The 13,356-nt window shown below is 39.9% G+C and overlaps 1 protein-coding gene across 1 annotated transcript in view; it reads right to left on the reverse strand.

Moving 5' to 3' along the window:
• LOC124155469 (CD109 antigen-like) overlaps window positions 1-8,937 on the reverse strand; it is a 53,555-nt gene extending 44,618 nt beyond the window's left edge. The window contains exons 1-5 of the mRNA XM_046529305.1: window positions 8,139-8,937; window positions 7,646-7,735; window positions 6,814-7,003; window positions 4,902-5,129; window positions 2,931-3,184 (exon numbers count right to left, since the gene is read on the reverse strand). Coding sequence (XP_046385261.1) covers window positions 2,931-3,184; window positions 4,902-5,129; window positions 6,814-7,003; window positions 7,646-7,728 — 755 coding nt within the window. The 5' untranslated portion in view covers window positions 7,729-7,735; window positions 8,139-8,937. The remainder of the gene's footprint in view (window positions 1-2,930; window positions 3,185-4,901; window positions 5,130-6,813; window positions 7,004-7,645; window positions 7,736-8,138) is intronic.
• Between the last annotated feature and the right edge of the window lie 4,419 nt (window positions 8,938-13,356).

Here is a 13,356-nt window from a genome sequence, read left to right on the forward strand (position 1 = left end):
TCAGCAGGTTCATTTCCAATTCATGCATCCATGAGTGTCCAACACAATTCACTGACTCATATCTCAAGATAACAATAAAGAAGATATAATTTCTATAGCAGACTATATCTCCAGGATCAGCAAATGCAAATAAATAATGATAGGGTACTGTAGAAAGAGTCTCACTCTTATGCCAATGTAATTAGGAACATTAAGATAAGGTTCCATTGTATTTCTATAGCCTATGTGACAAAGAATAGCACTCAACAATAGAGTAAAAAAGATATCTTGGTTAAATGGGGACTGGAATCCACAAATCATTAGGAGGATTGATTTCAACTAAGACGTTTGTGGCACTTCATGCACTTGGATTGGCTCTTTACTACATAAGGATGAAACCAGTTTCCATCATTCATCCCACATTATCATTTCTGGCTAATTATACCCTACAATCTATTACAACAATCTCTTGAACTGAATAAAAGTGACCATCCGCCATGTGTTTTGAGACCCCTACTTGCAATTTATAAGTCCCTAAAATGTTTTTTCTCTTTCAACAGTTTACCCTTAGTGAATTCAATCGTGTCAGGCGAAATATGATGGAACTCCTTCATGATGAAACAAAAAGGAAGACAATGGCAGGTTCCACAATTTAATTAATACTGCGACCGGTTTCAATACATGGTATCATCATCAGGCACTTTTGGTATAACAGTTTCCACTTATATAGTAGTCATGTCCCCCGCCGCCTACATACTCCACCTCCCCTCCCATTTCTACTGGCCCCCGACTTGACGCTGCCAACCAATCCCCCTTAACCTCCCCACCCTAACACCCAATCCTTGACGCTGTTAACCATTCCCCTATTATCTCCTCCACCCCCCCATGCCTCATGACTACTATATAAGTGGAAACTGTTATACCAAAAGTGCCTGATGATGATACCATGTATTGGAACTGGTCGCAGTATTAATTAAATTGTGGAACCTGCCATTGTCTTCCTTTTTGTTTTACCCTTAGTGGACAAATTACCTTCTTGACTTAGTTGTAGGACATCAAGCTAAGGACATTTGAGCAAATGAATAAAGACCTTCAGGCTCAAAAAGCCAGACTTCGTTTGTAGGAGAATAAATATCAGAAATTATGGCCAGAACTATCAGCCCATGGCCAGCCACGTTCGTTTGAACATTTCTTAAATTAGGAAACGTCTATAAATAAAATGTAGTTTGTCAAAATTTCTCGTCTCTTCAATCTGCCGCACTTAGTCACACTGCAAAATAGCTTCAGAGCCGAGTGCATAATATACGCGATTAAATTATGTGCAAATATATAAAAACAAGCACATTCGTTTCATTTTCTCAAAAGAAGAATGCGGCATGACGTCTTACCAAATGCAGCAAGTCCTCAATATACTAACAAGATGCATTCCTTGAGACCTTGCTCATTATTTTATAAACCTATGCAAGGCATCGTGAAGTGCGGTATCCTGCAGAATGCAACACTGCATCACAATTGTGCATTGACTCACGACTGTGAAGAACTCTGAACTGAAGACGCAGCCGGAGGCAAAAAAAATCGCTCTTCGCGGTAAAGGAAGAATGGGCAAAACGCTGAACAGTTCCTAATGTCACACCGGATTCAATGATACTTCGTTCAGATTATGCCTTAAGTGCAGGTTCCTCTACACCACACTGCGTTGCATTAGCCAACTTGAGCGGCTCCAAATTTGAAATTTCAGACACGCTTGAATTTTTTGAATGTTCGTAACTCTGAAAGTTCATATATAATGTGCATAGGAAGAGGACTAATTGTATGTCCAATTTACGAGCGGTGATGAGTGGGCCACCATGATTCCAAAGGAATGAAGCTTATTATATGATGTTGCGTGCATACTGAAGTGTCGCCTACAGAAGAAAGAACCATATTCGACGCTCTTGAGCACAGTACACGATGAGAACTTAAATGTATTGCAATGATTATAACATAGTGTAGTGTATATCCACCTAAATGCTGTTGCTTATTCATGGAATTTCGTTATAACGTTCATTTTGCAACACACCGGTACTGAGGATCGTAATTTGTAATAACATTTGTTTTACTATAGACTGGATAGGCCTTATCATCAGGACCAACGATTTGCTTTGTAATAAGAAGAACTTCGTAATAATGTTGTTTGTATTAACGAGAGTCTATATCTTGAAATCCCAACCAAATTTTTCCTAACTCTTGGAATACTCATCCACTTATTTCCTATGTTTCAAAGCTACCAATAACCTTGGATGAAATGTAAGTACAAAAAAGTTATTGAGGATGTAGAAGACAAGTAAATATTATTATCTAATAAGAGATAGAGTGGAGAGCTGCATCAAACCAATCCCAGAACTGATGACTGATAATATGATTGCACAGGTACTGTGAAATTGAGAGTACAGAATATTTCAGTACAAACTCAAGATGTGCTATGTATTCTGTAAGATATTCAGCAATTGGAGTTCAGCAGGGTGAAGATTAAGATACAATGCTCAACTATCTTGCTCAATGGCCAGTGTGTAACCGCTTGTCCTTTGCAGCCAGCATGTCAGGCCTTATTTTTTCAGAGAGCTTGACATCTCTTGGCTACACTACCTGCAAACTACATCAATATGCTTCAGTTTTTGCGTGGAGGGGAGGAGAAAGTATACACTGCTGTGGAAGGGGAAAAAAGGATGCGTGAGTTGTAGTGCAGTCTCCCAAGGATAAACAAAACTCAGCCAAATATTAAAAATTTCTTCAAATAATCCCCCAATAAATTTTCAGACAAAAGCCTTGCCTTGACAAATATAGATTAAAACAAAATAATATGACTTCTGCATCTCATGGCATCCATAAGCAGATTATGAAATTAGTGACAGGTTAATAGTAAAAGTAATTCTAACAGATAACCTTTGATGCAAATTAAGAAGACAACTCACTTCGATCTGATGGTCACATCAAGATCTTCTGCCTCCTGAAATGATGCATGTTTTGGAAGATCTATGATCACCTGAAACTTAGGCAGGATGTAGTCTGCAACCGTGAACGTTTTGTTGTGCGTCTCAGCACCAACAGTTGCCGCGATACTCCACTCCCCAAAAACAGGGCTGTGCGAGAGGGGAACGTCGCCAATGAAGCAGCCAAAGTGCGTGGGCACACGATCCCAACGCCTCACCTCATTCCCGTTGCCGTCCTGAAAAAGGAATTCATTCCACCCACATCACACACCAGAGAACAGAGTAATGGAGAAGTTCCCACAAAACAACCCAACCATGTGCAAGTATACACATAGTTTACAGAAGAAACATTCATAGATTCAACAAAGCATTTTGGCCGACAAACTGACAGATACTCTCCTACCAATTGGTAGCCAAACTAAAGTTTTTCTGCAACTTGGTTTGAAGTCTAGAACTTTTATGGCTGCACTCAATGAAAGATGTAACAGAATTCCCTGTAGAACCATTCACTATGATACTATGGGCTGCAAAAATTCACAAAGATAAACAGAAGTTTTATCAAAAACCAAACACCAAAAGGAAACATAATAAAAGATTCACTGTTGTATGTTTCACAGAAGTTTACTCGACTGAGACCGAGGTTTCGACATTACACGATGTCATTTTCAAAGGTTTCCACATTCTCAAACGTGTACATAGTGTAATGTCGAAACCTGGGTCTCAGTCAAGTAAACTTCTGTGAAACATACAACAGTGAATCTTTTATTATGTTTCCTGTCACCAAGTTCCACCAAGTATCGCCATCCAGCCTGAAGTCGACCAAACACCAACACTCCTCCTTAGTCAGGTGTCTTGAACAAAAGTTTACCAACTACTTTCTTTAATTTTACCACTTGGTCCCCTCCTAAACACATCTGCCATCATTCCATCCGTGTGCAAAAATGCAATACAAATATCTTTGCCTTCCCCATCACAAACTTGGCTGTCGTACATCCCTTCACCATGGGACACAACAATTTGTCAATCCAATCTTCGACCTTGCCTTTGCATCTATCCTTTCATTCTCCTCTGCATCCATCTCTACTGGCCACAAATAATTGGCCATGAGAAACATCTTTTTGTCATGATAAATTGGCTATGAGAAACATCCTTTCCAAACTTCCAGTTCCAGAAGCAGCTTTTTAATATTCGGCAGTTAACGCATAACTGCATGTGCTTGAATTGTCTACACGATTGTCTCAGCATTACCCATATTTATTCCAGTGATCAACTGTTTCTCACAAACACGACTAAAAAACCATTTATGTCCAAACACAAAATAAAAGCTAACTATTGACTATAGGGAGCATATTGCTAATAAGATTTCATTGAAACTTGGGCCTCACCAGTGTCACCAAGTGGTCTACATTTTGCCATTTAAAGTAACACCTAAAGTAAAATTTCTCAGCAACTAATAGCATGTACTGCACCCAAAACCTATTTGTTTAAAGAACTGCCTGAGCCTGCTTACTCCGCCACAACTCTTTACAAACACTGGAATGATCTGTGCTCTTCTTTATGGCACTTCCCATTTTACCTTACTTCCTTTCAAAACTCATTTGCAGCTGAAAGAAAACTGGTGTAAAATAGAAGGGAAAAGTCTTCACACAGCAGCCCAGATATGGTTTACTGATGGCTCCATGAAAGATGGGAAAACAGGGATTGGCACTTACGCTCATACCCTGCCATAGAGGTTAAACTACAAGGAAAAGTCCCCACAGTTTTTCAGGAGGATTGTTTGCTATCTTAGTCTAAGCATCTGCGGTTGAGGAGACTAAAAATATTTTGCACCTCAATACCTAGATCATGTTATAGTATTTTTTTAATGATATCACTCAGTACTCCAAACTAGAAATGAACAAACTTATACGTTAGAAAGAGGGAATGAGGAGCTTTGGAAAAATGAAAACTTACAGTCACGACGACATCAACTAACTGCTGTGTAACAGGCCTCAGCTGAGAATCCAAAACCAAGATTCTGAAGTTCACAGTGAGTCCAGGTTTGTAGACAGCTCGATCCAACTGAATGAACATAGACATACTCTTTGGGAGGTAGTGAATCTTCTTTGTCTGCCTGAAGCTTATCAATGACCCAGATCCATACACAGAAAGGCTGTAGTCTCCGGGCAGAAGATCACCAATCTGCAAAGTCATTCAACAATTTAGACATTCATGCCAGTGCATCTATTGCTGACTAAGGGTTGGTACCCACATCACATGCATGAACTTGTTAACAAATGGCAATAATATGTACATTTCTCCAGTCATATGCCATGCTGATGAAAACATTTCTAGCCAAATCAAGAAGTGATACCTGATATAATTGCAGTTTTAAAAGTAGGTTTTTAAGTATTTTGTTAAGAATTATTTGGTTTAAGTTTATTTAGAATTTAGGAGAGGTGTTTGTACACATGGATACATACTTCAAGAGCCTTGCTCGTGGATTAGTGGGAAGCCTGAAAGACCCAGCCTCAGTTCCCAGGAGGTTAGTGGGCTTGCCTCATGGGCACTCTGAAAATAAATGTGGAAAGTGGAACAGATGTGAAGAATATGTGTGGAATGGGATGTGGAAGCAGCGTGCAAGTTGGGCTGAACCGACTGGATAATTATGTGTGCCAAGTCATGAGGATTAAAGGGAGGTTTGGTGCTATAAGAGAATGAGCTCCATGCATTCACGCCCATGGTAGGGAAGTAAGCATGAGAACCAATAAGACAGTTCATTTTTGACATTGATGCATTCTAATTTCTTCCTTCCTTCATTTACACTGGGTATTTTCAAACACAGAAGCAGACAAAACCTTTCACGGGCTTCATGGGAAACGCATGCCAACTGCATACATAAACCTCCAATATCAAGCTTAATTTCTGTTAATTAGGCAAAAATACAAAAGAACTTTCAATGTTAGGCCTAGATCTACATAGCCTATAGGCCTATCCTATGTCAGAGCTGAAGATAGGATCAATATGTAAGAGTATATAAAAGGCTACTGAAGAGTCTGATCTGGAATGTTGCATTTTACATTGCGGTAGCATGGACAGCTAGGAAGGAAGACGAGAGAGGACTGGAAGCATCCAAGATATGGGTACGGAGAAGAATGGAGAAGGTGAAATGGATGGAGAGGAGGAGGAACAAAGAAGTGCTGGACATTGTGGGTGAGGAGAGGCAGCTTCTAGGGACACAGAAAAGACGAAGTATGGACGAAGCAAGTACTGAGTAAGGAGGGGATGTTGAAAACAGTGTTAGGGAAAAATGTTGGTTAAAAGAGGGAGAGCAAGAAAGAGAATAGGGTTTTCAGATAGGATAGAATGAAAGGGAGTAGGCCTCATTGTGTATATAAGAGGGTAGTCTATAAAGGGAGGGGATACTGCCAGAATACTTCATAGATACTCCATGGAAACCAACCTTAATCAGTAGAATACTTCAATAATAAAAATACTATTTTGGAGTATCAAAAACTGGGTTAAGGGGAAAAATTTCTTGTCAAGAAACTGGTCTCAAATGATTTCATTAGATTGACAGCAAAGAAATTCATACAGGAATGTGTTTACACAGCCTCCTCAAGAAGGACATTTTGAACCTTGGATATTCATTCATGTGACATGAGCGAGCAAAGTGGTAGTAATATATGTGTATGTATTACCCACGGACAAAATCTATACAAAATAAACTGATCACACTTTGTACATGCCTCTTGAATGTCATGATAACACAACATCATATGCAAGCAGGTCGTATGTATTTCGATCAAACTGGCCAGCATGCAAAGATGTCTGACAAATAGTAGACTTTGTCAGCAGGATATTAAATAATAATGGTTCCACTTACTGTGATCCTAGCTATTGTGCTGACTCCCCTTCTCACAGGCACCGTCTTTGTTTTCTGATATGAGCCCTTGTCATCCTTGATCTCCACCGTGATGACTTCATCAGTCCTGGATAGACCGCCGTGGAGGGCAACAGCAGCAACATAATCAGAGTGAGGCCTCACCACGTTCGGAGCAATCACCGTAAGGACACTGGGGAGAAAGTTCACAACAACCAAACCATAAGCACATATGCATCACAGATTTAAACTCCTCAAATAGCTGAGCCCAGCAAGAGGAAGGGAAATTTAAGTATACCGGGACTAGCCATGGTGATATCTCCAGGGAGTCACCTGCAATGCACAAATTGTGCAAAAAATCCACAGAGAAAATAATTCGCCTTGACCAGGATTTGAACCTGGATCCCCCGATTTCCGGTCAAGCACTTTAGCCAGTTAAGCTACCGAGACGTCATTCTTCCCTGTGCTAATTTCCACAGGGAAGAATGATTTGGATATTAGCACAGGGAAGAATGATGCCTCAGTTCATTTAAGATAATAAGAATAGAATATCACAAAAATCAAGTTTGGCGAGACATCCTCTAGGTGGTCTGGTAAGCATTTTGCTTGCCAATTGCATGCAGGTTCTGGTTGAAATGAATTTGAAATCTCAAGAACCCAGATTTAACATGTCAATTTTCAGATTGACACTGAAGCGAGATGACAACCACCAGCAATGACTGGTGATAAAATAGCGTTATCATGCTCTCATAAAATATTCCTGTACCATAGGACACCTTAGAGTGTTACCTTTCCAAAAGGATGAACAAAAAATTACAAGAACCATATACTTTACCTCTGTTGTGCTCTGCAATGACAAATCCATAAGCTGCCAAGTATCAACACCGAGAGCCACCACAATGTCCTTGAACATCTCATTTTAGACCTAATTATCAAGAAAGGATGAGAGCATTACCCACTGCCATAAAAACAAAAAACAATAGCAACAATAATCTTGCAAATAGATCATAGCGCCAGATAAGCTGACAAACGAAGAAAAATGTTGTTTCCACAAAGTACGACCATTCAATTCTGCCAATAGATAAACCCAGACCGATTTAACCCAATGTGCTCCGCATTAAGAACCCCAAAGAACCTATCGTAACGGCTGTGGAAATCACCCTCATAATATCATGTGCGGAATAAGACCTGTGACTTGACTGTATTCTTTAAAATACACTTATACGCTGTTTTACCCCTACACTAAATTTTCACAGAGGCGCAAAAGTAAAACAATGATAATGAAATAATCACCACTAACGATTAATATTATTATTTCAATCCTTTACCTTGAGCAGGTGTTGGCTTAGTGCTACCGAACTTGAAACCAAAGGTCACAACTTAAATAACACTTGCAATTTCACACGGGTTTAAAACTCATAATTTGTTGATTTCGGCAGTCGCTCAGTAGACAGGAACAAAAGCACCAAAAAATCCACTGTTTGTGAATCCTCGTTGAACAACTCTATCGGAATGAAGTAAGATGTCCGCTGCGATGAACTTGAGTGGGCGTAGCGTAAAGAGGTGGGCGTACCAACTGCGACCTCCAAGTCAGCCAAGTATGGAGTGCTCAATGAAAGCGAAATTTCAACATTCTTCGAATTCCAATTTCTGAGAAAGCACTCTATGATATCAGGCGACGACGTGACGGCTATATCAATACACTTATGAAGCAATTGTTTTCAGTGAAAATCGGTCAGTCTCCGTGTTATGAGAGTAATCCATATTTGGCTCGAGCCACCGAGCCGTAAGCTATTTTCTACAATCTAAGGTCGTTGATGACAGCCTCAAGGTGATGATTTTTTTATTTTTGAACACACTCAACGCTCAGCATTCATAGGAGGACAACGGAGAGCATGAGTGAAGATCCGGTGGGTAGTAATAGGTGGTGAGTAATTTTGGTAAGGGTAATTCCGTTAATGAGGAAGTGAGTGGAATGCACTAATCGTAGGGTTTAACATATTACGAATCAATCGCGCCAAACTCCAAAGCTGTCGTTTCAGTTGTAAAAACGGTAGAAATCAAAGATTAGGTTGAAGTTGGAAGAGAGATTTTAACGGCCGAGCGTACCACCTGTTAAAATGTTTTAACGGCCTCTGGCGCCTCGCTTGACCGAACCGAAATTCACTGAATATGTATCAAGCCAATCATTACCGAAGAATTGGTGTAGTATCTTCGAAGCGCCCACGTCATTAGTCGGTTTTCGCTGATGATCGGCGAACTTATAAAATGCCTACGCATAGAAAAGTGAAAAATTAAGGAATGTTAATCTCGTGCGTTTTTAATATTTTTCCCCTCGACACATGTACTCCTAATGTTTTCAATTCCTATAAGCATATATATAAGCCGCCCCCTCAATTCTGGGATGTTTTCGTCGTAGGGGAAAGTCGTCATCGGATAATGGCGTGAGCAATGCGAGAAGAAATATGAAAGGTGAGAAGACTGGATGAATCATTCTTTCGGTCTACATCCCACCAGATTGCCTCTAGCAAGTGTGATCCCTCTTACAATGACCAAATTAGAATTGAGTAATTCGAGGAGTTTAACCAGCATATCAGTGTGAGTTAAGGGTGCCCACGGAGGAAGGTAAGTCAAAATGACATCACTTTGACCTCAGAATGACCCAAGAAAAGTCACTATTCGGTCATGACTGTGAAGGTGACTTTTTGTGGGTCATTCTGATATCAAAGTGACGTCATTTTGACTTTGAAGTCATTTTTACTAGTTTTCACTGAAAGTGAGAACCTGTAAAAAAAATTGTCAAATATTGTCTACGATACTCACTCTCTCATCTGCATTTCAACCTGAAGGTTGGTTTGGAAAGGTGAGGGTAGAGCTTACCCCTAACACTTCAAACAACCAGGTATGGGAATATCACACATTAAGGATAAGTTCTACTGATGATAATTAATTTTGGGGAGCCCTAAGCTTCACCCCAGATTTGAACCCCTAGGACCCATGTTGGGAGGAAATTAAGATGACCAAAAATAATTAACATCTAATACACAACGGTGCTATTTCATAACCAATATTGGCGAAGAGGGATTAAAGGGCATAACAAAGCCTACCAATTAATATTCCACCTTCATAGCTGTTCCAATTCCAACTTGTAGAGCCCAAAAAATAATAATCTTACTGATTTTCAAAAAGGCACCACCCATTTTCATTATTCATATTCTCTTCCTCCCCATTCCTTTCTTACTCAACATCCTTAACCCTTTCCTCATGGTAAACAGAATCCTATCCCCACTTGGACTCACTCCACCCATATAAGTTTCTGCCTTCTCTTAACCCTTTCGCTGCCGTTCAATCTCCGAAAACCTTCTCCTCACATGCGGCGAAAATGTTAAAATGCGTTTCCTGGGCCCATGGAGCAGGTACTTCCAGGATGGGTGTGGTACACCCTCCGAAGGGTCACTAATCCACGGCCCTTTCCTCGACGAACTCACCCACGCAGGACCGTCTCATCGGCCCTACCAGCGGGGGCCCTACCTCCCGAAAAGTGACCGCTCTGACTGCATTTTGAAAATCAACCAATCAATCCTATCATCACAATATGATTGTTCTCATCGCTCTCTTGCCAATCAAGCAATCAAGTACGTCTTTGAACCGTGTCTCTGCGATAAAAAATAACGATTTCGTTAACTTTGCAACAAAACGTGACTGCGGACCACCGGAAAACGGCCATTGGCCATTATATCAAAGTTAACAAAATCGTTATTTTTCATCGCAAAAAAACGGTTCAAAGACGTACTTGATTGCTTGATTGGCAGGAGTGCGATGAAAACAATCATTTTTTGATGATCGGATTGATTGATTGATATTCACATTTCAGTCAGAGCGATCAGTTTTCCGGAGGTAGGGCCCCCGCTGGTAGGGCCGATGAGACGGTCCTGCGTGGGTGAATTCGTCGAGGAAAGGGTCGCGGATTAGTGGGTCTCTTCGAAGTGCTTCGGTGAAAGTGCTGAATGCATGGCAGGGAGGAAGAAAAAGTACGTCCACCGCAGTCTGCCGTGCAGACGTACTAGGTACGTCCACAGCAGTGAAAGGGTTAAAATCTTGTGTAAGTTTTCTCTCCAACCATCTGCCTGCCTCTTCATTGTTCCTTTTTCTATCCATTCATTTTACTCTCCCCATTCTTCTTCAAAAGAGTATGATAGGATATTATTTTAGATGATATTACTATTTTCTAAAATATGTTATGCCTCCAGACTTTTCTCATCCTCCTTGATTGGTGTCTACATTTCCCCACTGTCAAGTGCAATGCTCCAGATCAGCCTCTTCTCAAGCATCTTATTTACTCCAAATCAATCATTGCTAATTGCATCTCTATGCTAATTCAATTAATTTCCTCTTCTCTTACTACTCCATCCGTCTCTCTCTAGGGTGCTGCCCAAATACATGACCTTTTTCTCTGGCTCAAGTTTTAACATTTACCTGTGTCTGCAACCATTTTATGCGCAAATATACACCATTATTCGTGAACCTCTCTATTTCATGCATCACTCCCACACAATAACACCTGCTTCTAACTCAATCAATACTTCCCTCAAACTTCCTCAAAGCTTGCCCATACTGGAGCTCTGTCAGCAATCCTTACGTATGCAGCCACGAGCAGATTATCAATGATTTGCCCCCGTCTCCAAGAATACCAATTTTCTTTTCAGAATACCTATTGACCATAGTTCATTTCATCAAATCATAATTCAAATTCCTTGTCACAAGTACACATTTTCTGATTAAATACAAAATTCTTTTTTTAATAGGATCCTCATTATAGCTTTTGCATCTTGGGTGGTTTTTCTCTTCCTACATTACACATGATCGTGATCCACGATAAAAATTGACCTATGCACTTAAAATCATTGTCGATGGATGAAGTTCCAAGCACTAATTCTGCATGTCAGGCTGCTAAATCCAGATTTGGAAGTCAGTTTATCTCACGGTTAATTTGCAAAATAATCATCATGTCTTAGTAATTTTACGCTGAGGTAGATTTGATGCAAAGGATTAAAATTAAATTTACAGGTTATTTTACATCTCTGACATAATGAATTTAAATTAAAGGCTGGGATCTCAGGGATACAATTTCACTCACACTTGCCAATTTTAAGAGTAACAGAGGAAGATACCAGTTTAGCTAGTATGACTTGGTGTTTCCATTATACTTACCTTGTTTCCATTTTGGATGATTTTTACAAGATAACTTTTTGCTTTACTTTCGCAAGTAGATGGCTGCTAATTTTTTATATCTTTTTTGGAAACCATAAGTAATCTGCCATATTCTTATGATTACGATTCTCAGTATTTAGATTCTTTAGGCTTTTACATATTCTATTTTTATTGATACATGCTATTCATCTGATCAACAACTACCACCCAAAACATGTGGTGGAAAATTACTAACATCGGCAGTTCCTCAAAATCTTTCCCCGAAAAATCTATAAGCTTCTTAGTAAACACCAATCAACCTTTGAAAAACCCTCAATATATACTGCAAAAGACAAAAGAATACACAGTGGAAAATTGCAAACACACTACTTAACACAATCCAGGTTTCTTGATTCTCATGGCAATTTCAATGAGGTTCATGGTACATTCGTAGGGATGTGTGAATACTCGAAAATCTGAGTCAAGTCGAGTAGTTGATACTCAACTCAAGTGTTTCGAGTTGCATTACGAATGTCGAGTCGAGTAGTTAACACATTGTGGTCCGTTCACGTAAAATTACGTGTTTCCTCATCCAGCGGTAGTGGTCCGATCACGTATTTTTACGTGTTTTTGTATTATGATTTGTCACTCCCCTCTTAGGAATTACTTTGCACTGTTTGACCAAGTTATTGTTCCTGCATAGAATAAATAAAAACATATGCATTCAAAATTTATGGTCATAACAAAAACGTGTTTATGTGTATGCCAAAAAAATGCCTAAGTTCTCGAGTTGTGTGAGTTTAATGGTATACTAGTAGCTTCTGGGTAAAAATTTTAAAAATGGCCGGCCTCCGGGGCTAGTCAAATGCAAAGGGCATCAGACCAAGAAGTGTTAAGGTTACAGAGCTGTCGAGGCCTACAAGTTCCAAAATTTGCCAACTGAAAGCGCTATCTTTCATGCACAATGATATCGTTATTAAAGTCCATACGTCATTCTAATGCCTTGGTCTGGGATTTTCAGCATGCTGTATATGTAGCAGTCAACCACAATAGTCGTCGACAGGGGCTACAAATATCTTCTCGTCAGCCGTGGGCGGCGGCCTACCGTCTTCCGACCCGGCTGCGTATTCGGAGTAATCTGAGTGGACCACTGCATTGCTCATACTTTCTAACGCGGTACGTTTGTGCCATACCTTACTTTCTTAATTCAAACACCGAGAGAATGGGGAAATTTTTATTAAGATTACTGAAATAAATAAAAATGTGTAACTTTAAGGTTTTGGCGGACAATGCCGGTTTTTCCCTATTTTGACACAATTACCAACAACATCCCTCATGATAATTTTCTTTTTATAT

The sequence above is a fragment of the Ischnura elegans genome, chromosome 3 (assembly GCF_921293095.1).
Source record: "Ischnura elegans chromosome 3, ioIscEleg1.1, whole genome shotgun sequence".
Taxonomy (NCBI): domain Eukaryota; kingdom Metazoa; phylum Arthropoda; class Insecta; order Odonata; family Coenagrionidae; genus Ischnura; species Ischnura elegans.